Source organism: Phalaenopsis equestris, unplaced genomic scaffold (assembly GCF_001263595.1).
Source record: "Phalaenopsis equestris unplaced genomic scaffold, ASM126359v1 Scaffold000224, whole genome shotgun sequence".
NCBI lineage: Eukaryota > Viridiplantae > Streptophyta > Magnoliopsida > Asparagales > Orchidaceae > Phalaenopsis > Phalaenopsis equestris.
In genome coordinates, this window is record NW_018164666.1 from 4,804,260 (window position 1) to 4,831,356 (window position 27,097).

At 31.4% G+C, this 27,097-nt stretch overlaps 1 protein-coding gene and 1 long non-coding RNA gene across 3 annotated transcripts; one reads left to right on the plus strand and one right to left on the minus strand.

The window, feature by feature from the left end:
• Positions 1-6,504: 6,504 nt before the first annotated feature.
• LOC110023308 lies at positions 6,505-7,009 on the minus strand. The gene is made up of 2 exons (XR_002293884.1): positions 6,870-7,009; positions 6,505-6,774 (listed from the first exon to the last, which is right to left on the minus strand). It is a non-coding gene; the product is annotated as an uncharacterized LOC110023308 (long non-coding RNA).
• A 5,548-nt stretch (positions 7,010-12,557) lies between these two features.
• Positions 12,558-26,670, plus strand: LOC110023416 (probable protein phosphatase 2C 59). 2 transcript variants are annotated; one of them, XM_020722828.1, is made up of 9 exons: positions 12,558-12,668; positions 12,765-12,963; positions 13,267-13,394; positions 13,634-13,732; positions 15,460-15,618; positions 25,231-25,317; positions 25,403-25,494; positions 25,709-25,783; positions 26,158-26,670. In XM_020722828.1, the coding sequence occupies exons 2-9, from the start codon at positions 12,884-12,886 to the stop codon at positions 26,320-26,322; spliced, it is 885 nt and encodes a 294-aa protein (XP_020578487.1). In that variant the 5' UTR covers positions 12,558-12,668; positions 12,765-12,883; the 3' UTR covers positions 26,323-26,670. The 2 variants fall into 2 exon arrangements, with proteins under 2 accessions (XP_020578487.1, XP_020578486.1); XM_020722827.1 differs by having other exon boundaries at positions 12,558-12,963.
• Positions 26,671-27,097: the final 427 nt, after the last annotated feature.

Below are 27,097 nucleotides of genomic sequence, written 5' to 3' on the forward strand. Positions count from 1 at the left end.
CATTCATGTAAATGAATTGTTTTGTATTTAAATGCCTAAACTTTCATATTTTTGAACTTTATATGTCTAAGCTTGATTGGATTAGTACTTTATGTTGTTGATTATTGCGGCGCTTGGATTTGTCCCTGAATGCATTTTTCTTAGTGCACCTGGAATTGGGAAATTAAGGTCACTATAAGAGCTAATTGAGTTTGATGTTAAGGATGAAAATGGTAATAGAATTGAGGAGTCGAAACTTATGAGTGAGTTGCGTAAATTAAAAATCCATTTTCTGGAAATGTGAGGGAGGCTAGAGAGGCTAGCATTTCAAAATCATTTGAGAAGAGAAAGCTTACAGATTTATTCTGGATGTGGGGCATTTTTTTATGGGTCAAAACAGTGATTCATCCTTTGGTTTCTGGCATGTATTTGCTCGTTGCTCATATATACACATATCTAATACCTGAAATTTGCGTCCTACACCAGGCTTTGAGGTGGCTTGAGCTGTGCAAAGTAGTTGGGGTTATTTATTTATTTATTGTTTCTTTTGGAGATCCTCAACACTGTTCTGAGTATTGATTTCATTTGTTGCATCACCTACATATAAAATCAAAGCCTTGGAATGGTTCTCAGTCAAGTTTTCAGGCAATTATTTCTTCTTGTGTTTGCTCCGTCACTTAAAAGTGCTTTTGTGTGATTTGTTTTTTTTTTCAATTGAAGCTTGTATAGAAGATGACTAAATAATGAGTGAAAATACAATGGAACTCTCAATTTGGTGATTTTGTTCATTTATTATGGAATCCTTGTTATACCTGTTGTTTCTTAAACCTAAATCCTTGTGGCATGAGATTTCTTATGCATTGGTTTCAGAGTAGGATCTTCTTGTTAAAGGTTGTTAGTTTTGTATGGATTCCCTTTTGATATAATGCATTTGTCCACTTTATTTAATTTTAGAAAAATTCACATGCATATCACACAATCCTTATTGTACACTTTATTTAGTTTTTTTTTTCAGTTTGTTGATTCCACGACATGTATGAGTGTTGATTCATTTTTTGCATAAAGCTACTCTTAATATGTTTTTATTCAGAATAGTTACACGACACTGCTGTTGAATCATGTCTAAAGTCGTTGACGGGGGCCAGTCCGCAATGTGGGACAAAGTCGTTATAAATATTTTTTGTGATCTGTGTATTAAAGAAATAGAACTGGGTAACAGACCAACAACGTATTTTAATAAGGAAGGGTGACTAAACATTGATAAAAGATTCAAAGAATTGACAAGTAGGGATTACGACCGCCTTAAATTTAAAAACAAATGGGACCAGTTGAAAAATGAATGGAAAATATGGAAGGAGTTGAAACGTGGATCTACCGGTGGGCTGATAGTCCCACATATTACACTGCCAGTAATTATGCCAACAGTCATGTGAATCCGATGTTTTCTCAGGCTGACTGTGCAGTTGAAGACCGATGTAGCCAGAGTATGAAGTTAAATATTTTAATATTTCTCCTTGTTGTTGTACTTGTATTTGTACTTTTTTTAGTTCTACAGGTACTCGTTAAGATGTGAGAACTGTATGATATCTTTTGGAACTTGTCTGTCATTTTAGTATGTTTCTGCAACATATGTTTCTTTTCTACGAATAAGTTATTCTAAATAAGTTGCCCCAAACAGTTTTATCACACATAGGCAGTAATGTTATTTAATCACCAATAAGCTAGTCTGAATAAGCTGGCCCAAACAGCAAGCCAGATTATTCTGATAATCTACAGATTATCAGATTATCAGAATAATCTGCTTATCAACAGATTATAAATAATCCACAGCTGCGCCAAACAGACCCTTAATCTCCATGGTAGTCAAAACAATAACAATACGGATAGAGCTTTAAGCTTATATAACGATGTGAATGTCCTCCTAAGATTAGACAAATCTCTTACCAAACCAAAAATTTTTTTTTTATTATTGCCACCTACATGATAATATTATCCAATTAAGCTTTTTGTGCCATTATATAAAGCAAATGAGAGGTGGAAGGATACCAACTCTAATACTAGGAGCACTAGTAGCACTAAAGATTCAAACCAAAAAAATCTACCGTACTAAATTATCCCAAGCTTAGTATCATGGTAGAATTATAAATAGATATTGCATATATTAAATATTAAATATAAATCATAATAAAATTCTATACAATACCCAAAACCCTAGCTAAGTTTATACCTTAAAGATTGAATGTGTTATGCTTTGCTACCATATCAACATGCCTCACCAATTCAAATTCCAAAAATTCAATAGCGATACAACAAAACGTATTGATTTTAGAAAACATGGAATTCTCATCCATGGCACTTCTATATCAACATCATAAGATGATATCCACAAGCATACAAAAGAGCAATATAAAACCCAACGCTCTCACAATTATATACACTGAAATAACATCAAACCATTACTTGTCCGTTTGGAGCTGCTTATTTGGTGTGGTGGTGTTTTGAAAACGCTCATGAATTGTTTGGGTAAACTGCGTTTTGGTACCTTATGTGTTTTGAAAATGCTGAAAATAGTTTTTTCACACCACACCTATCTAAGTGCAGTGGCAGCTTTCAGGCATTGGTCTGAATTTTTCAAAAAAATAAAAATTTCTAATGTCTACCGCACCTAACTTATCAACAGATTATTTTTTATAAGCTTATTAGCAAATTATTGAATAAGCTGCAGCTGTCCCAAACAGACCAATATCTAGTCATCTGAAAAGTAATGTAAACTACATAACATTATTAAATCTTACACATTGAAGCGGGATCAAAAAAATACTTACTATGAATCTAGTTAATCTGCATACGAGCAACTTTCTTACCTTTCAATGAGTACGTAATGATATATGAAAGGTATTACCCACTCAAGAAAGTGGTGAACTGGTTCAATTTTAAGATGATTTTGAAAAATCAATAAATTTTCTCATCTTTAAAATAACAAGAATTTAAAAGTAAAGCCCTTTTATTAAAAATAACAAACAGTAATTTTTCATATTAAGAAAATATTTTCTAGACTATTCAAAGGTCTTCTCACAACCCAAGATTTTGTATAAAAATATTTTTCAAATCTTTCAAAAACTTTTTCAAACCTCATATCACAAATAGTCACATTTCATAATAGAGTATTAAAAGGCTAGAGATAAAAGGGCTGAAAGTAAACAATTGGCAAACCGATGTGTATTGGTTTGGTCCCCAGTCGTCTACATGCAATCTCGGAGTTCTCCACTCATTATTTCCACTATACTCTTTGTCTGCTATTGCAAGGTGGAGAAGCCTATTTCCATCACAGGGTAATGAATAAATCATACACCAACGTCTACTCTAAGAAAAAGCCAACTACTCCTAACCCTAAAGGCTAGATACATAGGATTTTAACTGATATTTTGAGATCACAATCTCCCGTAAGAAACAAAGGCTCTCAATCAAAAGAAAGTTGGTCTTTGGTGTATCCTCGCACTTTCTCTTTCTAGAAAATCTCTTTAGAATTACAGATGGTGGCTTATGACTTCCCAACAAATTTTTCCTCTGTTCTATTTATCGGGGATTCAGTATAGATTTTTATTCCAAGTGAATTGTTCATTATACCAAAACATAAGGCCATTTTAACAACATAGAAAATTTTACTAGTTGATCGTACAGTACAATCAAGATCATGAAGTACACAATGAAAATTAAATCAGATTAACCATCCGAAATGTCATGTGATTTAATTGGATTTATTTAGGTATTTGATCCTATGCTACAATGCATATTATAACATATGATCAATTCAAATTTTAAATAGCTATAACTAAAACAATTTGATTATATTAAATTGATTTAGATAATCAAGCAGATTACATAGTATGATGTGCATCGTACAATACAATCAGCTCAAATTTGAAACCATGTAATTAATGCAAGTTGATTATGTTAATATTATGTTAAAGTAAAAAAAATTTAACAGTATGATAGATATCATACATCACAAAAATCAATGTATTATCAGATCAAATATTTCAGAAATTTTTGTTCAAGTTGACCGTATAGTGAGATCCATAATCACAAAATGCTACGAGTTAATATTAATTTTCAATATTTAATGCTAAAATTTACCTATGCTCAACTCTCTTGTGTATATGAGCATTTGACGATCATCTTGACAATCTCAACACCTGTAAAATATGATTATACATGACTTAAGAAAAAAACAAACACATTTTATATCTTTGAAGCACCAATCTCGAAATAAATCAAGGCTAGCTTGAGTTGCTACGAGGATGAGCTTCCTTTAAGTTGAGTACATGCTTTTGAGCACCCTATTTTTATTATTTGCTCTTATAACTTCTATTTAAAATCTTAACTCTCATAACCATATGAATTTTATTAAAATATTGTTCGCACATACCAAATCATGTTTATAAAAATAAATAAATAAAATACAAACTCAACCTGATGGGGTTAACAAAATACTCTATTTCAAAAACAATTACACATAACAGGGTGACGACTAACTTGGTAGATAACACTAAACTTTAAAAAAAAAACTAAGCGACTTTTTCGAACTTATAATTCAAATGCATATCACTTGAATTTTCACATCATTGACAATATCAACGAACATACATCAAAACACTATAAACCTTAACACTCTTGTAGTTATATTCACCAAAGAAAACCTAACTACTACGAATATTCATTTCAAAAGGGAATTTAAACTACAAATGATGCATTATATAATCTCATTCATTACACAATTATATGTGATCACCAAATACATGCGACTCATCTAGTTGACTTAACATCAGCAATTTTCTTATCCTTCAGAGATTACACAAGAAAACACCTTACTCAAAAAAATATAAAACATAATGAAGTGGCCACTAAACTCATTACATAATCCTAAACTTACAAATACAAATAAAAAGACTAAGTTAAGCATGCCAGATAATCGATTGATATATAAAATAATCATTATTCAAGCATAGATAATCATGAAGATCGACAATTAAACATATCATTCATAAAGCAATAGAAGTATGTCAGCGAGATTCAAGAGTCAATGATAATAATAATAATAATAATAATAATAATAATAATAATAATAATAATAGTAATAATAAAGGTTTGTTTGGGGTTGTGCCACCTTTTTAAAAAGGTAGTTGTAAAGTAATAGTGGAGAAAGCAACTTCTTGTAACACTGCGGCAAGACTTATAAATATACATATTTTTTTCAAAAAATTCAGACAGCAAGTTTCTTACAGCCACCACACTTTAATGGGTGAGGTTGAAAACAAGCAGCTTCCAACTCAAAATAGACCCTTAGTCATGCCAAACAATGTAATGCCAACAATTTTAGTATGCCATCATAATCAATGCACATAAAATGAAATGACCTCAATCTATGCATATACCCAATCAAAAGCCAATAATGAAGACTTGATCATCTCTTCGTGAACCCGGTGGTTCCAATATGAGCTATGCCCATCGGCCTGTACTTAGAACCCAAATTAATAATTAACATACAATTTATACACATAAAAAATGCAAATAAGAAATGATTCTCATGCATTTCATTATCGTTTCTTCATATCAATATTATATAAGGCAAAACATAACTGGAATTTAAGTTTGCTAAATCCTTCAAAACAGACATGAATACAAAGTGCATATACAATTAAATTTGGACTAACAAAACAATTCAAATGTGCTCTTATTCGTTGGTCTCAACTTCCCATTGCTCCATATACAACATTGTAGAAAATAATGTAAATCGAGTCAGTGTTATCTGAATATACACTAATACCTCATATTTCTTAGTTAATATTCTATCACACCAGAAGCGAAGAATTTGTATAAACCTTTTAAACCTACTTGCAAGCATATGTTAACCCATTCATTAATTATATATCTTGTATATAAAGATGAAGACATGTACCTAATTCCTGTCAAAATAAATTTGCTCATCCCTAAACTCACTCTACACCATAATCTTTCCAAAATTAAGAAATATTCGTATCATATAAGAAAAACAAAACAATAGACCCCAAAACATCCAGCCCTTCCATCCTATTCGGTTGAAAAAAATTTGCTTGATAAGGCATACTTGTCTAGTTTATGAATCTCCAGTGTTCTCAGAATCAGTTCTCCATATAAGGATTAATTTTATCATCACATAAAAGCATATATAATCATTAAAATGTCACTTTTGTAACTAATGCAGAATAGAGATTGAATGTGATGTGCATAAACAGACTCATGTACAAAAGAAATGCTAAATGCAAACAATACAAGTTCTATGCGTTCATTCCATTAGTCACAAGTATCACAATATAATGATTTTTTAGCCCATTCATTGAACATCCAGAAACTAAGTTAGAATATCTTAAACCTCTATTCAATGGTATAACCTTCATTCAAAGTTTTAAAAAACTAAGATATAATCTGTTTTCTCAAATGAATATTTTATATCAACAAGTTCAATAAAATATCAACACCGAAGCAGCCTATAATTGGAGCCAATTACCATAAAAACAATGGGAAATTTACAAGAGCATCGATAATAGTCATCAAAATCAACATCATCCGCAACGTAAACCTTCTAAATCCAACATAATTGGACTTCAATAAGACGTTCATCCTTTCCATCCAAAATCATGAGAAAGAACAAATTTAGACAAAAAGAAAAATATTGTCGGACTTGCCAACTAAACCCTAATGTATCTTCCTACGCGCCGGCGGCTTCTGCGTACACAATTTGAACAAAAAGTAAACCTATAACCAATGAAAACATCAATGATCGGTTTGCTCGTTATGATATATATAGATCGACAGAAAGAGAGAGAGAGAGGGAGAAAGAGGTCAGCTACCAGGGCGATAACGTGCACTGCCAAGAGCACCACTACGAATAGCAGCATCGATTCCAAGCCACTCGCTTCGCCACCCTCCATCGGCACCCAATCTCGTTCTTTGGCTGCAGATTGGATTTTAACTGAAGCAGGGTTATATAAATTTGAAAAAATATTACATTGATACTACGCAGGTAGATTAAGGTGTGTAGCCAATGAAATCACGCCACGACACCCCACGTGACAGATAAAAGAAAAAACGACGCAGTAACACAGAGAATATTTCTCATGTTATTCATGTGTTATTGTGTGTTATTCATGTGTTATTGTGTCCTGAGAATATTCTTGGTGTTATAATAACACAATAACACATTAATAACACATGAATAACACACAATAAAACATGAATAACACGGGGGAGAATATCCTCCCGTGTTACTGCGCCGTTTTTTTCTCTGTCGGGAATATTCTCTGTGTTATTCAGGTGTTATTGTGTGTTATTCATATGTTATTGTGTCCCGAAAATATTCTTGGTGTTATAATAACACAACAACATATCAATAATACATGAATAACACGCAATAACACATGAATAACACGCAATAGCACATGAATAACACGAGGGACAATATTTTCCTTGTTACTGCGCCGTTTTCTTTCTCTGTCGCGCGGGATGTTGTGGCGTGATTTCATTGACTACACAATTTACTTCTACATGCATAGTACTGATGTAATATTTTTTCTATAAATTTGGGCATTTGCAGACATCCGACATAGTATTTACGTATTCATATATAATATTTAAATTGTTAATTTTGTTGAATTAATCTCTACTTTTCATGGATAGATTAATAATATTAAAATGTTATAAGGGAGTGTGTGTGTGTGTGTGTGTGTGTCAAATTTTTGATATTTTTGTAAAATTTTGAGAAATTTTATACATCTTGCATTTTAGTGCATAAATATCAAGCAATTTTTTTATATTTACATAGCGAGCATTTAAATTTTAAATTTGATATTTATAACATTGAGTTGTTTCACATCATATTAAAAGTATCACGAGCATTAACATTGCAAATGAGAAATACATCTTTTCATTCATAAATAAAATAATATAAATATAAAAATAAAGTTTATAATTTAAATATGTAAATATGTAAAAATTGTGTGATATGTATGCAAATCTTCTTTAATTGTACAAGAGTAGTTTATATCATAGGTGTTAAATTTAATTTAAAATCAGGTAAACTATGGGGCTAATTTAAGAATTTATATGATTATGACATCTTACTTTATTTATTAAATATCTCAAATAATAATTACTTAATATTTTATAAAATTAGTTCACAAGTAAGAGTGGGGTAGCAAATTGAAAATCATAATATTGATAAATTTATCTAAAAAATCTTACAGAGTTATTATACATAAAGAGATCCAACGGTCCATAAATAAAGAGCACAACGATGACTAGCCTGCTGCTAGAAGGTCACGAGGCTTACCAAATCGACAGAGTGAATCCATACAAGCCAAGCCAATAAGACCAAAATCCGATCAGACCACAAGATGGACAAAAAGACAGTTGGATAATCCAAGCAATAGTCGTTCGGCAAGAAATGAGACAAAATAGCAGCCGGGTCACATGCTATAAAGAGAGTTGACCCAACACGATATCCTATCCTCCAGTAAATCTAATCCAATGGGAGATCCAGTTCCACAATTTTACCGACCATCATATTGATGTTGCAAAAACTTCTCATCAAGGATCAAGGATCAATGATTGACAGTCAAGCTAGATCAGTCACTCAACCCCTGCCGTCTAAACTCAACTGAGTGAGTTGATCATGTCAACCCAAAGCCAGCTAAGCCCAGTTTGCCGAGCGAAAAAGAAAGATGATAATCTCATACATTTAAAATATCAGAAATACACTTATACGTACCCCTTACAAACAGAGACAATAATATCATCATTTTACCATCTTCTATTTAAATAGGATAACTATTTTATGAATAAAACACGATGTTCATTTCTCTCTTTTACTTTTTCTCAATCTCTCTTTTTTTACACCTTATTCCTTCGACAGATTCACAGACAAATCAAGATTCAGTAGTAATTTTTGCTTATGCTATTATTGAGTACATACGTCATGTTATGTATGTAATTAAATTGTTCAATTTTAATTTATAGAAAAAAGTTCACACCAAAATCATCTCTTACCCTTATTATGTTGCTTAAACCTACATCTGGAGTCCAACAAAAACAATATAATGGAGTGTTTACATACGCACCATGCAAGTCCTATTTATTTACATATTTAATGCCAAAATTTTATTTTTGAAATTTATGTCACTCAAATGTTTTGTCACATAAGAAATAACATTATTTTAAGTTTTAAAAGGTGAAATACAATTTTTAATGCATAGATAAAATGACATATATTGTAAAAAATTAAAATTCAGGTGTTAGATACGTAAATATATAGAAATTGAGTGGTATTTTTGTAAATCTTCCTAATTCAACTAATATGGCTTCATGAGGGCTCCTTTCACCCCAAATAAATGGTAGATTTCCCCAAAATAAATGTGGGGAAAGAAAGATTGAGAACTATTCAACAAACGATAATATGAATGAGATAATAAAAATTGAGTCAATTTTGTCATAACTTTATAGTTTAAATGAGCAGAGGCTTCTTGAAAGAAATTCGAGTCAAATATTTAGATCTGTCATAATTGTTGTCGACCTCCTTTTTGCTTTGATCTTGCTTTTGTTTTTGTTTGTTTGATCATGTTTTATTTGTTTTGTTTTTTCTACTGTGTTGGTTTTCCTCCTTTTTATTGATTCTTGTGGTTCATTATCTGATATGATCCCTCTTTTTTTCTGTTGGCTCTATTTTCTCTGGTTGGTTTTTTCTTTTTTTCTTGAAGCATTTTTTTTAGTTCGGGCTGCCTCTCTTATTTGAATTTTCTTATTGGTTGGGAGTTCATTTTCTTCTGTTCTCTATTGTCTTGTGGGTTTCAATTTTGTAGTTTTCTCTGTTTTGAGCTGTATTTTTCTTGGTTTAAGCTTAAAAGTTTTCCATCCTTTAATTAAAATTCAACTATGCATTTGAATATTTACATTTCCATCTGATATTCATCATAGTAATTATTCTTTTAGGTAAGTGGATCTCACTTCTTATTTTTCTTCTATGTAGTTCCGATATGCTTCTAGTTGTATATATTTGATTGGTTTTGAATTTGTTGTGTTCCTTTTATTAATGTTTTGGTTAGTTCCTTAGCTTGGTTTCTTTTTGTTGTGTTTTTTTTTTATGGTTGTCTTATTTTTTGTGTTTGTTTTCTATTTTCTTTGGGTCTTGGGTTTTATTTTTAACATTTTTTTTTCCTTTTTCTATTGCATTTTTCTTATTTAGATATTGTTTGTGTTTTCATATTCTTTCAGTCATGAGTTTTTTTTGTGGTGTTTTTGTTTTTTCGCATTTTTTTTTGTTAGTTATTGTATTGATTTGTCGGATTCTTCCGATTGGTTCCGATCGTTCTTTATTTTTTGATTGTTTTTTGTTGAACTGTGATGTAGTACGTCTTTATTTTAACTCTAACCATTCTTTGATATTTTTTTTTTCTCGTCTATTTTATTAGATTCATTAACTTGGATGGAAGCTTTTTCAAGCGCTCAAGTAATTTATCTAAAAGTAGCTGGGTTTTGTGTTGACTAATTTTATGTTGTAATAGCTGCTTTAGTTTCTACTTCTTTATGTTAGATTGTTGTTTTAGCTTTCTATGTGCCGGGCTTTTAGTTTCTGTAATCATTCTTTAAACCATAATTTTCTTTCATTGAATCTAGATGGATACTCTAGGTTTATGATTTGGGTTTGGCTGAAAATTTATTGTTGCTTTGCCAAGTTGTAATATGGTTGTTGTTTGAATCTATGATGATCTTCTTTATTGGTAGTAATTGCTATTGCCTTTTAATACTCTCTTTCTTGATGTTGATTGCATATATTGTTGCTTGGAACTTTATTACTAGATTTGTTGTTGCAACAATTTAGATCTTTGTAACTCTTTCTTTACTTGGTGGTTCTTTCTAGACGTCTTAGAAGATGTTGCTGATTTTTGTTGATCTTAGTGGTGGCCGATTGTTTTATTAGTTTCTTTGGAGACTTTTTAAAATTGGCTGATTTTTATTGAATTTGGAGCTGATTTTTTTTATGTTGCGGGAATTGCTAATAGATTCTGAACATTGCTCTTGAATTGTTAATTACTACTTGCCTTTTTTTTTTTTTATTTGGTGTTGGTTTCATTTACATTGGTCTATTTTGCTGTGGTGTTGTGTCGTGTTGTAATTTGTTTATTGTACTCATTTATTTTTAATAAAGGTAGCTTTAACCCTCATTTAAAAAAAAAACAATGTTGCCTACGTTCTTTCATGAAATAACTACATGTTAGAAATTAGCGACATTTACATGCATAAAACCAACTTTAATAAGTTTACATATCTAATGCTTAATTTTATCTTTTATATTTATATCACTCAAATATGTTATATCACATAAAAAAAAAATCGATATTTTATCTTTTAAAATATTAAATACATTTATTCATGCATAATAAGTTGTTGCACGTGTAAAAATTGATGTTTAAGTTTTATATATCCAAAAACATAAGGATTGAATGGTATTTATGTAAATCATTGTATTTTCTGGGGGGCAGTTAGATACATAGCACTTGAAAGATTGCTATTTACAAAACTAGCATACATTTTCATCCATTTTTAAAATTCAGTAAAAAAAAAAATCATCATAAATTTATAACCCATTCCTTTTTTGTTACCTTTATCAAATTTCTAATGGCTGAGTGTGGCACATGCTTTGTTAGTTCAAAAAATTATCTTGGTGCTAATTTTATAAATAAAAAATATTTAAAAAAATTACATACATAAGGCATAACAACTTTGTATTTATATATTTGACACTAAAATTTCTATATTTACATATATAATATATTATTGCAAGAAAATTTTTATTTTATATTTTAAAAGTGATTAAGGTTTTGAAAATCGGACCGAAAATTGAATCGGAAGAAGGGAAGATTCAAGATTCAATGGTTGAACTGGGTTAAACTGGATGACATCATAAATATAACAAATATTAAACATGACTTAAATGACATAATAATGCCGTAGTATGTGCATATAAAAAATATATTATTAAATATAAATTGTATGTGAACTCAAACAACTCATTTAAATGACACTAAAAAGAAAGACTAGCAATCAAGTATTATAATACAAAAAAATATATCTTAAAAAATACTAAAAAAAAAAAAACTGGTACAACAATTAGATCGTCGATTCCAGTCTGTTCATTTTGATTCAATGTTAGGGAGGTTTTTAGGCATCCAGAACCGACCTCCAGTTGATTCACGGTTGAACCGACGAGTACGATCCACTTTTCTACACCATGAAAGATGAGATAAAAAAATTTGGTGTTAAATTAGTAAATATGAAAGTTTATGAGTGAAATGAATAAATAATAAAAATTCAATGCTATGTGAATAAATACCTCCCTATTTTAAATGCTAATAATTATCCATTTTTTTTATTTTCGTTGAAAGTCAAAACTCTTGGATCTCATTTATCCTTTGGACAAGATGATATACCCCCTCCGCCACGTCATCGGAGCCACTAAATTTCAGGCCACCATGCACCCTCAATAAAGGCAGGAGCCACGTTGTCTGAACTATGATGACTGCTCTGAAATTCTTGGTTAGTTTTTTTCTTCTGAATTCTCTGTAATTTCTCAGCCACTGGGCGAGCCACCAAAGACGGTGCTATTTTTTCCCTCTTTTCTTCCTTGCCTTTCTGTTTCGCTCTCCTCCTCCTCACGAAGTTAGGGTTTGTTGTCGCCGTTTTTTATTTGGTAGGATTTTTGGTGTTTGGATCGCTAGGTGGATGAGGATGCGAGCTTAGATCACTTCATCCCGTGGGTTTATTGTATTTTGATTGATTTGAAGTTGGAATTGGTTTGATTTTGTGGGTTTAAATGGGTTATTTGAGCTCGGGGACGGCTGATTCTAATATAATCCAGTCCTTTGATTATCCCGTCAGCGGTGGGGGACTCAGGTACGCTGCTTCTCAGATTGATTTTAATTTCCTTTAATTTATTTTTTGGAAGCAAGATTGTATATTCCGTGTTTAGATTGGGGTGGGAGTGAAAAAGTTTTGATGGAATATGTTTTACATGTTGAAATGGCGTGATTCTAATAGGATGACACTGATTACATTTGGGTTTCGCTTTTTATTTTTATTTTTTTTTCTTTTATGAAGCAATTTGTTGGGAATATTCTGTCATCCAAAATTTGAAGGGGTGGAATTGTTGTGGATGCGGATTTTGCATTGTTGCTAACGTCTTGATTTGCTTGACAGTCATAATGGGAAGTTTAGTTTCGGATATGCGAGCTATCGGGGAAAGCGGCCATCAATGGAGGATTTTTATGAGACCAGAATTGATGGGGTTGATGGTGAGATTGTTGGTCTATTCGGGGTTTTTGACGGTGAGTTATTATTGTTATTATTATGACATTTTGGTCTGGAATCTTCTTTTATTTGTTCTGGGACAGCACTCAATTTGTTGAAAGTCATCAACTTTCCGCTGGAATGTTCTCATTATATAAATTCCTTATTTCATGAGTTTCGCAATTTTGTGCTTTTTTTTTTTTTTTGACGGGTTTTCAGCAACTATGGATTTATTATTAAATTCCTGGAGCTGATGGTTTCTCTGTCTTACAAGTAGGTCATGGTGGTGCTAGAGCAGCTGAGTATGTGAAGCAGCACCTCTTCAGCAATTTGATCAAACACCCAAAGTTTAACACTGATATAAAGTCAGCCATAGGTTTGTTTTTTCCCTCTCTACTATTATCTTCGTCATCGTCATCCTTTTTTTTATGCTAAGTGAGATATAGGTTATTTTATTTTATTTTATTCTTACATATATATATATTCCGACACCTGAGTTTCTTGTCATGTTCATTGTTAATTGACTCAATATAATCATATTTCTACCTTAATACCCTTTAATGTTGTTTTGGAAAGAAGGGACTTAGAACCAGCCGGTGGGATTGTCATTCATGTTTTTCAGGAATTGCGGATTTTTAACCTCAGGATTGATTCCTTCTTTGTGGCAGTGACTATATGTGTAATCCTTAGGCTAGGGTTTGATGTATGCGATCAAAGTAGAAGTGATCCTGTTTTATGGAGTTTTTTATTGCTAACCACATACTTTCTTGACATCTGTGGTTATGGATCATTTGGGAAAACTTTTGTGCCAGATGATCCTTGTGCTATGAGATTTTTTGATTTCTTCTTCTTCTTATTTTTCTTCTTCATGCATGGCTCTACTTAATGATTTTGGAAAGGACTTGAGCGCTCTGTTCTGTACCCCTCGGTTATGGCTGTTGTTCTTTATCACAGGCTTGGTTGAGGCCAAACCTCATAACTCGTGGTTTCTCTTTGTGTTCACAAGTTTTTTTTTTAACTTTTATGTTTAATTTGGCCTCACAATCCTTATGATGTTATTGTCCTTTGGTGTTTATTTTCATTAAAATATATTCTATAGATTAATAGCCATAAATTTCAAGAACCAAAATTTGTAGAGTTTACTTCCAATTATCTAGTTGTATTCGGTGAATAAGGTTTTGGCAAATGTCTTGGAGAAGACGACTACAAAAGGAATATGAACTAGTTGGAGTCACTCTTCATGAGCAAAAGTTTCTCCTTCAAAGTCAGATTAAGTAGAGCCATGCGTTTATTTTCTATGCATGATGGTAAACCAACCAACTCACATTTGAAACAATTTAGTTTGATTATTTGTGATTTGAGAAATTTTAATGTTGTTGTGGATGATGGGATTGCGCTTTATTGTTATTTTATTCTTTGATCTTTTGTTACAAACAATTCTTTTTTATTATGTTGTATGACAAGTATACCATAAGTTTAGAGGATGTGAGTATGTATATTTTTTGGGTTAATGGTTGTGGTTTTTAAGTTCAAGGGTGTTGATGAAAAGTAGAATAAAGGATTGTTTGTGGTGGAGACATATATGACATATAATAAGTGTCTACCTCTAGAGCCAAATATATTGGTAGGCATAAAGCTTAATTTTTAAATATTCCTTTTACTAAGCATAATAGAAGCACCTCTCTTAATATCCATATTCTTAACTCGCTAGTTTTATCCTTTAGTATTCATAGTGTCAAGGTTTAAGATCAAATCAAATCCTATCACTTATCAATGTATAGAAATTTTTCTTAAAATATTCTCTTTCACATAGTAAGATAGAAGTAATTCCCTTACAAACCAACTTTTGGACTAGCTACTTTATCATTTTCATTATTCCTAATATTTACTTTTATAGATTAAACATTTCTTTCCTATTTTGGTCATCTTTGTGGTTGATTAAAATATAATTAAATGGCATATTTGTACAAAGTTGGAGAGAAATGAAGGCACTTTTTACTTATACTTAATTAACGCAGAAGTTTTCTTTGACAATTCCTATCAGTCTTCATTGTATAGTTGATTATGTAGATTGCCGATCTGATAAGTTCTTTCTTGCTGCAGCTGATGCCTACAATGATACCGACTCTGAATTTCTGAGATCTGAAAATGGTCAAAGCCGAGATACTGGGTCAACAGCTTCAACTGCCATTCTCGTTGGCGATCGACTTCTGATTGCCAATGTTGGAGATTCCAGAGCTGTCATTTGTAGAGGAGGAAATGGTGAGGTTTAGTTGAATCTCCTTTTGTTATTTCCTATTCCATTCTAAATAAGAAAAATTGCTTTTGATGTGCCATAATGACACTTGGATAAGCTATATTGCTTCTTGGATGAAATTTAAATTCCATGGAAATTTGTTGAACTCTTGTGGAGTGAATATTTTAATTTTTTTAAGATACAAGATACTACTGTCCATGTTGAAATCTAATTGCATTGATTAACCTATATATTTTTTTTCCCCTATATACAATTTATATACTCAAGTAAGGAGATAATAGTTAAACATTCCCTTGGAGGACTTCGTTAACACTTTTTGAGTGCATATGATGCCTTTCTTTTGCTTTTTAATTTTTTTCTCTCTGAAACACTGTTAATTCGTCTTTAACATGGCCCATTTTTTGGCTCAGTTGATATGCGTGTACCTTTTGAAGGGAATGTTCAACATAGACTTCATTATTAGTTTTAGGTTAGAAAATTGCATTGAATTCAATGTCAGACTTGTTTTCTTCTTTAAGTTGATTTAGCATATCATTCGGATCCTATCACAACTTAAGTGAAATCCTATGCGTTTATTACTTGAGGTAAAAAAATAATGTTGTAGCCTAATTCAAAGAGTTAGAAAATTTAAATGCTTGTAATAAACACAGCAGAATCACAAGCCTCTATTAGGTATGGCACATGGATTCTCATAACTGCAAGGAGGTCTTGTGATTAAAGATTGTAAGGAATATAGCGCCCACAAAAAAAATCAAAAGTCACGATTGATGGAATCAAACACATTAAGCCGTGCACGTGGGAATCATTGTCACAAAGAAATCATAAGATCCACTTAACTCAAAACAGAGACAACTCTTGCAACAACTTGCATTCTCTCTTCAATATGCCCAACTCGAGAAATTTGACTCCAAATAATTGTTCTTGTAGTTGATATAGATCAGGACATAGTTGTCGTAAAATCTGTGGATCAGCACTTCTTGACATGTATGCCTACTTTATTAGGTATTTTAGCTATCCATCATCCATTGCTCACAAGATTTATTTTCAATGATAGCTTTAATAATATGATTTGTATGAAAATTTGAGAATTATGTAAATGGACCTGAAGGAGATAAAAAAAAAAATTCTGGGCATTTATGGATGGTTCATGATAGAAATTCACATAATATACAATAGAGATAAACTAATATTGAAAATTCTTAAAATTTTAATTTATAATCATTCAATCCAATGCTTTGCATGATTTTATGTGGTCTTGCTTCTCTAGAAGGTTGTTTCTTAAAGGCTCATCTCTTAAATGTCTCAGTAAATTAATGAACTATTATTTTTTTCATCTGGTTTGAATATATCTAATTTACAACTTTGGTGGACTTAATAATTTTCATCATTAGAAGTGAGCTTTTTGTGAATACTTACGTGCAATTTATGTGCATGACTTATGAATAATGCACTATGATAGGATGCATGAATTACATTCTAAATTATTCAAATGCTTCATAATGAATAGTGATGACCACAATTTAATTAATTCTTAATGGCGGCGATGATGGAATTAAAAAATAAATAAAGTAAAACAAGCCCAAATATCATAAATATTGTTTATGATGAATTCTGCACTTTCAAAATTGACTTGCAAAATAGGGTTTTTAATTTTCAGTTTTGCTCACAGGAGTCATTTTTAATAATTTTTTTTAAATGTTGATGCAATTTAATTATTTAGACCAAGTTTTATTTTTAATTAATTTTTGAATCAAGAAATTAATACTCGGAAATAAATTAATTTGTATACTTGGTGACACAATCAATAAATAGTTCATCAGGAATTATGTTACCAAATTGCTGAATTGGTCAACCATAGTAGTCACTTTCACATTCATTAAATGATTAAATTGTTGATGCAATTTAATTACAGGAATTATGTTACCAAATTGCTGAATGACTAATCAGGAATAATTTAATGCATGATTTGTTCACTTTCACATTCAACATCATATTCATACTTTATTAGAAATTTAGATTTATAACTGATATCGTGCTCATTTTCTCTGTCAAAATCAAAATTTGGCTTTTATTCAAGTATTTATTTAGTTTAATGAACATGTTCTAAAAAAGGAGCATATTCATATCAACAAAAATAGATTTTGAATCATTTATTAACCATAGATCTTTATCGTCTAATTTATCATCAAGAGAATGTTCATTAATTACAATATCTTCAAAAGATCAAATTCCATCATGCATTTTGTTTGTGTTTGATTATTAGCTTAGGGGACATGCTAAGGACTTTTTTTAAAGATATTTGGCACATGTGTAGTAGATTCAATTGAGCACTTGTAAAATATTCAACTTTAAATACTTATAGAAGGCCTAAAATAATAAATAAAAGCTTTATAATTAGCAGAATATATATTAAGATATGAAATAAATTTGTCAGATTTGAATACAAAAGGATTCAAGATGAACTAAGTTTCAGCTTCACCTATAATATGCTTATCAATTTTAAAGTACCCACTGAACAGTATCAAATACAGTGCATATAAGGAAAAGTATGCTGCATACATATAAGTTTTGAAGGAGTCTTTACTTTTGTTATGCACGGAAGGACGGGTCAACTCTTCTGGATCTCCTAACAATGGAATAGGCTTGAATATCTTTGGTAATCTGACTCTAAATTTGACCTAACTGCGTAGCTATCTTTTATCAGAAAGACGCTGGCCAGAAATTGTTGCTTCGAAGAATACATTTAGCCATTCTGCTTGTGAATAATTTAATATTAAGTGGCATAATTAATAGTTTAGGGGCATCTGCAGTAATTATAAAGCTTCAGCTGAATAAAATCACAACTTGGGAGAGCTTACTATATTAAATTTGAATCCGTAGTGGCGGTGATCTTCAATCTCCGTAATGGTGTTACGATGTTTTGTTATATTACATCGCACAAAATGCGTATATGGATGGAGTTTTTGTAAGATTTTCCAAATGTTTATCATTTTCATAGTATTTATTTTAATTAAATTTTGATCACAATGAGAAATGTTGCTAATTTTACGACAATATTATATTAATCATGTAGAAAATTCCTTCTATATAACATCTTCAAAAGATGTGTTTGAATATTCTTAAAGGCAAATATTTGACAATCCATTTTTATAAGCTATGAGAATATTTTAAAAAGCTATCATAAATTTTTGAAGAGATCATTTATCGACTATGAAAATCTTGTGAGATCTATTATTGATTTTAAAAGATCTGCAGTATTGCTTTGGATCTTATAATAAATTTGAGGTCTTCAAAATATTCCTTGTTACCACTCTAAATGAAATCTTGAAGGAAGGATTTGGTGTCTCACAACCATATATAAATAGAGAGGAGAAAGAGAAATGGGAGAGAAGCTTCTAACTGAGGAAACAAAGAATTTTTTCTTTTAAGACTTGCAAGGGGGTCTTCTGTTTCCTTAAGAAAAAGAAAATGTTATTAGTTTCAATTTTATAAAATTGAGAATCTCTTAGCCATATCAAATAGATATTCTCATAGCAGGGAAAAGAAGAGAATAATTGTGAAATATTGTCTTCTTCTTCTTGTTTAACTCACATCTAGGTAACATGTGTCTACATTGTCTCAGTCATTGAAATCGAAAAAAATATCTCCATCTTTATTTCCAACTTTATATGAAGAGAAATTTTTGATATACTCTCTTGTAATGCTTAGTAGAATCATTTGATCTTTACGCAAGCATGGATGCTAGGAGATTTGACCAAATGAAACCTATTTGTTTTATGTTTGTTCTCTCATCTTTATTTGTTTTTGTTGGAAGGTTTATTATTATCCCAAAAACTATTATCTATGCTTTGTTTATAAAATTTTCAATTCTAACCTTGAAAGGCGAAAATATCAAAATCACCAGTTTCGATGGCCAGAACTTTGGGTTCTTCATGCATGCAAATAGAATACTTTGTACCAGAAAAAGCTTTATCAACCGCCCAACGTAGCCAAGCCAAATTCACTTGATTAGAAAGAGTGATAGTTGATGGATAGGCAAATTATAGGAGTCATTTGCCCATCTCTTTCCATGATGTTGCCTTCAACATTCTCATAAGACCACTACAATAGATGTCATGATAGTGCTCGTGGATGCAAATAGAATACTATGCACTAGAAAAGCTTTATCAACCACTGAGCCAAATTCACTTGATTAGAAAGAGTGATAGTTGATGTATAGACAAATTATAGGAGTCATTTGCCCATCTCTAACCATGATATTTCCTTCAACATTCTCATAAGACCACTACAATAGATGTCATGAAAGTGCTCTTTGATTTACTTGAAAAGCCCTTTGCAATTATCCACGTATATATAATGAGTAAGGTTTTCAACCTTAGCATATTAGAAAGAGTTCTGGTCATCAATCTCATTGAGTTCAATTCAATCATGATATAATTGAACGCCATGAATATGAAGTTTGATGAGAAGATTTCTGCCTTAAGCTTGCCCATCATCACCAAAAGGTTGGAAGGTGTTGGAACAACTGTTAGTAGTTTCTATGGATCTCTTACCATGAAGCTTAATAATTTAAGAAGTCTCCTCCTCGGTTAGGGCATTTGATGAAATGAGAAATGTAAAGCTATATCTTATATTTTAATTGTTGACAACATGAGAAAGTCCCAATATTAGGGCAATAATAAAGAAAGAGGCATATCAAAATTTCGCCGTTAAAACTGATAGTTATAACAGGAGGAAGTTTCAAGAACATATGAGTTGATGCTGTTAATATTGTAAGCCTGTCACATAATGAACGAGTGCAAAATGAAGAAAGGTAAACAAGGTTAAAAAGTCAAAGAAAAAGATAATTCTTGTTGCTATGAAATGCATTTATGTTGTACTGATACTCAGTGCTGCGGTCCACTAGCAATATGGATATTAAATTTATATCTGATGAAATGTTACTGTACAAGCAATTATAGCAAAATGCTTATTGGTGATGTTGGGTCTTTGAAATTTGAATGGCATTGGAGATATGGTAATCGTGACAACAAAAGAAGATACTTTGAAGCTGAATAAATCAGACACATTTTTGGCTCAAGGAAAAGTTTGGTCACCATCGAACTAGTAATTGTAGAAAATGTCATGCTACCATTAAAGTTGAAACTTGAAAATGAAAGGTTTAAAGTTTCTCCGTTTCATAAGGAAATTTTCAAATTTAAACTTTGTTGAATCTAGATTGTATGAATTTTTTACTTTAGGAAAATAGTGGCAGGCCGGTTTCTTAAATCTTTGGAGAGATTTAAAGGGCAAAAAGTTAAAGTGGGCGCACAAAGTCATTTTTGGAACACCTTTGTTCCTTATAAGATATTATGTCAACTACCAGGAAGGCATATATTTATTTTATTAAAAATAAATCTAATGTGTCCTTATTTTTGTGATGGTGAATAGCCAGGCGGGAATGGAAATTAAAGACAGATTAAGTGTTTGCGACCACTACTACGAGTCATCAAAATTTAATAACTATTGCAGAATTGATGGGATTTCTGTTTAATTCTATCACAACATAATAGCTATGATGATAAATAATAGTCTCAATGAATGTGTAAGAAATATTAGAATGCATATAAGTTTTCCCACTGGCATCTGGGAAAATGTAGTAAATATAACAAATATATTTGATCAATTAAAAACCAGCAGTAGAAGTAATTTTTGGGCTTTTTGAGAAAGTTTTGACAACCAATAAGGTATGTATGAACGGTTTTGTTTGCCTATCTTATGCTTATTTTCATCAGATTATTCGAAAAATCTTAAATCAAAATTCAGAAAGTATTACTTCATTAGATACAGTGATGATGAGTACTTAGCAAAAATATTATCTTTATTGAATTTGTATCATATAAACATAGGGCAAGCACTAATATAAACGATACTTAATTTGCACTAGAGGAGCCACCTTTTCCAAAGTGAAGACGATAAATACTATACAAATTTAAAGAGAAGCCGGGCCAACACACTTGTGAACCATAGTCGAAAAAGTTACGAAGAACTTACAAGCTGACTAATCATTATTTTTTCTCTCTTCATTACTTGTTCACAATGGCAAGAGTGCCTACGGGCTATGACTACACAGGCAAAGATTTTTATTAAGTGTGAACTTGTTAAGAAAGGAGATAATCTCTTTCTAAGAATATTACTTAAACACTGACCAAACTCATCAAAGCTAAGATTATAATGTAAATTGCAATAAGAACTTACATAAACCAAAAAGTATAAGAGCTGTTCTAAAGGGACTTCCATTTAAATAAGGGGTATAATTTATCGAGATGTTTTCACCTATTGTTAAAATAACCACTATTCATGTAGTTTTGAAGATCGAAGCAATAAGATACATATATTTGAACATATGGTCGTTTAGAGAACTTTAATTTATAGTGATAAAGAGGAGATATTTTTATGATTCAACTCGAATGCTTTGTTTAACCTAGAAATAAAATTTGTGTGCCAAATAAAAGCTTTTATGGCTTAAAAAGGTATTTTTTTTTACTATAAAATTTTTTTATGTGTTTTTCAATAGGATCAAATTTTTATTTAGAACATCAATCACAATTGTTATGCCAAAAGAATATGAATATATTACATTATCTTGTTGTTATGAAAACGAAAATGATTGACGATAAAACAAGAAATATAAACGGAAGAATTACATAGACACACAGATTTACATGGTTCGGCAAGTTGTCTATGTCCACGGGAGTTGCAAAGGATTTTATTTCTTGAAGAATCACACAGTACAAAATGACTTGCCGCGATTCCCTCTCTCTCTCTTTCTTCCTCTCTGTTTTCGCCTCCTGCCTTCTAAGCACTCGTGGCTGCAAGCCTTTTGCGAGTTTTGAGCGGAGGAGAAGACTTAAAGAGGAAGAGACCGCCAAAACCGAAAGCTTTTCACGATTTTTGTGTTTCGCGAAAATGGGAGGGCGAGGGACTTAGGAGGAGGAGATGCGACAAGTGTTTAATAACCAAAAAGAATAAAGGAAATAAAATTCAAAAAATTTTCATGTGTAGAAACCGCCAATTAAAGGAAGTGGACCGGTCTCAACAATACTCAACACTTGTTATCATATGTGAATGACATGTTAATTATAATGGATGATATAAAGAAAAATCAACAATCTAAATAGATAACTGTCAATGTAGTTTCATATGAAAGTTATAGAAGAAACCAAAGACATTCTCTAAATGAGAATAGATTACACTAAGAGCACACATGCATTAAGTTTGTTAACAAAGGTTTTAGATGTGTTCAACATTACAAAGTTGAAGGATGTCAGTTCTTCTCTTGCTGGCTACTTCAGATTGTCATAAACTACAGAGGATAATGTGCACATGAACAAAGTCTCTTATGTCTCAGCTATTAGATTTCTTATGTATGTAATGAGCTGGACAAACTTAGATATCGCACAAGTAATGGGAGTTATCAAGAGTATGTTTGATAGAAAATAATATTGAAGAACTTTGAAAAGGATACTATGCTATCTAAATATACAATCAATCTTTCTCTATAGTTAAAAAAGGCTGACTTGTAATTGCAAGGCAGTACTATTCAAAGTTAGGACAGGCCAAGCTACAAAGAGAAAGACCATTGAGTATAATTTTATAAATCAGATTTTAAAACTTTAAGGGCATTCGTACTATTATCTAAACCACAAAAGATTAGTATGTAGCTATCATTGAAGCCAAAGAGATGATGGTTCCAATTAAAACACACGCAACCTAAGTATCTCTACAGACGGGAGGTGCTCTACTTCTCATCAATATCAAGAGAGAAGAAATACCATTGACATGCTAAGAAAAGTTGTGTTTGTTGAAAAGCCAAGGCTTTGCAAAACTTCAATTAACTTTTGCAAACGATAATATCAAAAAATGATACTTCTTTAAGTTCATTTTTCTTTAGCCACATTGGATTTTCCTAGAAAATTTTTAGAAACTATAAAGGTAAATGGGCACATGATTGAAGTCTTCTTTGTCTTTGCTGTTAAATCTCTTATGTATGTATTAGTCTGTACCAGGATAGATATTTCACAACTTTTGGGATTTGTTAACAATGATGTTTGATTTAGAAAAATATTATTGAGAAGTTGTGAAGTGGATATTATATTATATAAAATGTTCACTCAAACATTCTCTAAAATTTAAAGAATTGCTTATAATTTCAGGTTTAAATTTTTTAAATTTGGAAGAGATCAAGATGCTAGGAAAAGTATCATCGAGTATATTTATATCTCAAGTGACCACTCAATTAGTTGAAATTCACTTCTTTAAAAGGTATTTCCGCTATGTAAATCAAGAAAGCTTAGTAGCTAGAATTTAAGCTAGTGAGAAGATACTTTTGTCAAAAGTTTCTTAGAAGAACTCAATTGAAGGATTACAAAAAGATACCTCACTCTTTTGTATGACAATTAAAACATTATTTGTTTGGCATAAAATGACACTTTTTAGTCTCGGTTAAACACATGCCACTTAAATATACTACCTACAAAGTTTGCTCGACAGAGCTTCAATACTCATCGAGATCAAAAAGGAAGGAAATACCATTGATATACTCATAAAAGTGGGGTTTGTTGAAAAGCAGAGGTTTTGAAAAACTTAAACTAACCTTTATGAATGATGGTATTGAGGTGCAACACATGATGATGTTTAGATGCTAGCCGCTTAGCAGGTACATCAGAGATGGTCTCTAATTGGGAGATTATTAATCATGTGAACCCAAAGTTTCTTTTAAATAAGATCTTCACAATATATTATACAATTTCTTTTTTAAATACCAATCTTCGATTAATCTAATTTTGTGATCCGTGAGATTATTTTGAAGATGTTGTATGTAAATATTTTGTAGAGATAAATTATTAAAGCAGAGAGATATTGTTAGATCTTATATTAACTTCGAAAGGTCTTGTAATATTTTGTGTGATCTTGTAATAAATTCAGCGTCTCCAAACTTAATCTGGCACTTGCAAGGAGTTCGTTTGCTTGTTTGAGAACATGTTATCCATCAAAAACAGAAAATTTGAATCATAGCAGGAGGAAGCATTCTTAGTAGAGAAGGCGAGAAAAATAACAGAGCAACTATGGTTTTTTTTTTCAAGTTAAACCTATTTTTGTAACATTTGAAAAAAATGGTGGGTGTGCTCCGGTGGTTATCGGGTAAAAAAAAAAAGCTTTTTTTGTAACAGTTAATTGCATTCCCTCTGTCACTGAGTGGTATCTCTATCCTTATTTTCAACTTCTTATGAAGATAGCTACTTGTGCTCCTATTTTTAAGATTAGTGAAATCATTTGATCTCTATACAGTCATGAACTTATGTAAATCTCATTGAATGACGTAAGCTTATTTATCTTGTGTTTATAATCTCAAACATAATTTTTCTCTCATTTTAGTTTGATTTTTTCTCAAAATTTTATTTCTGTCCTCACATATTACCATTTGTGACAGGGCAGAGAGCATTATTAGGGAGTGTGTGGTATCTGTGTGCCTGGCAATAGTTCTTGTTCCATGTTGATAACAACTATACAATTATTACAATTCTTTTGCTCACATTGGTCTCTTAATGATATACATTTTCTGTAAAAACACTCAGCCATTGCTGTTTCGAGAGATCACAAGCCCGATCAAACTGATGAACGACAGCGGATCGAAGATGCCGGCGGTTTTGTAATGTGGGCAGGTAATTGAACATGAAAAAACAATCTCATTTCTTATGAAATTTACTACTTTATGATTACATCTTATTAAGGTATTTAATGCTGCAGGTACATGGCGTGTCGGTGGTGTTCTGGCTGTTTCCCGTGCTTTTGGTGATCGCCTCTTAAAGCAGTATGTTGTTGCAGATCCAGAAATTCAGGTAACTGTCATCAAAATGTCTTTATGTCTATATTTAATGTGTTTATTGGATGATTTAACCATGATTAAATGGATGGGTATGCCTTTTTCTGGCCTTTTAGCTTCTAACTAGTAATGTTATACTTTATTAGCTGAAATATTGGAGGTAGTAGTTTGAATTTCTCCCCTGTTCTTTGATGTGAATCATCTATAACTCGATTATTACTGAACCACAGGAAGTGGAGGTTGATGGATCTCTTGAATTCCTCATCCTTGCAAGCGATGGACTTTGGGATGTAGTTTCCAATGAGGTACTTCACAAATTATTATTTATAAATCTCAGTTAGGATTATATTTAAGGGGCATTTACATGCCAATTATTATGTCTTTTCTTATTTAACTCCCAAACTTTGCTTTTTATTTACCACCCAAATACTTCATATCACATCAAAAATATCATTATTTTAACTTAAAAAAAGTAAAATACACCTTTTCTTGCAAAGGTAAGGTGACATATATATATATATATATATATATATATATATATATATGTTAAAAATGAAGTTCAGGTGTTAGTTATATATATGCAAAAGTACATAAGAATTGAATGGTATGTATGCAAATGTTCCTTTTATTTATCTCTGAAAACTCTCTTCATGTTACCGTTCCCTTGAAAACATTCCAGGAGGCTGTGACAATGGTGAAACCCATTGAAGATCCAGAAGAGGCCGCCAAGACACTGCTGCAGGAAGCCTCTCATAGAGGAAGTGCTGATAACATAACCTGCGTCATTGTTCGATTCCTTGGTTGCACAAACAATGAGAACACCGATAATCCACAAGAGCCGTAATCTTTTAGTCTTATAACTATATCTGCTCTTTGGTAATGTCTTAGCCTCTACCTGTAACTAATACAAGGACTTAAAAAAGAGATTTGGAATAAAAAAAGTTCATTGCTAAAGCTTTTCTCTTGTGTGAAGCGAAGGAATGTCAGAGAAGGCGTATTGCAGAGTTCATTGTAGGCTTCGAAGATTAATTTTTCTGTGGGAGATGATTTGTTCTTGTCTGTTACTAACTCAGGTGTGTATGTGGGAGGGTGTTGAAATCTTCTCGTCTGAATACTGTAAGTTTTTTAATGAGTTTATTTCTATGTAGATTCTTATCTGTTTTTTTTTTCCCCCTCTTTTCAAGGTATATTTTGTTGATAGTGTCTTTATACGAAACATGAAACTAACTTTATGGAAGTAGAACTTTGCTTAGTGGGGTTAGACTTGAGGGGTGTAATTGAGTCGAGCTGACTCGTGAGTAGTTCGTGAACAGGCTTGTTTAAAAATAATTAATATAAAATATACTAAAAAATAGAATTTGAGACTTCATTTTTAGATTATTAAAAATATTTTATGTTTTATTTAATTTTTTATTATTCATCTCTTAATTGTTTATTCTATTTACCGTTTTATTATAATATTAATTTGTATTAATATTTTTTTATCTTTTAAATAATGAGCCAGTTTGTACTCAGAATTAAATTCAGACTTAATTAATTAGTCAAGTCAAGTCAAGGGTGTCTTGAATTCAACTGGACTTTTACACCCTAAGGTTAGATGTTTTGTCTCCAATTATAAA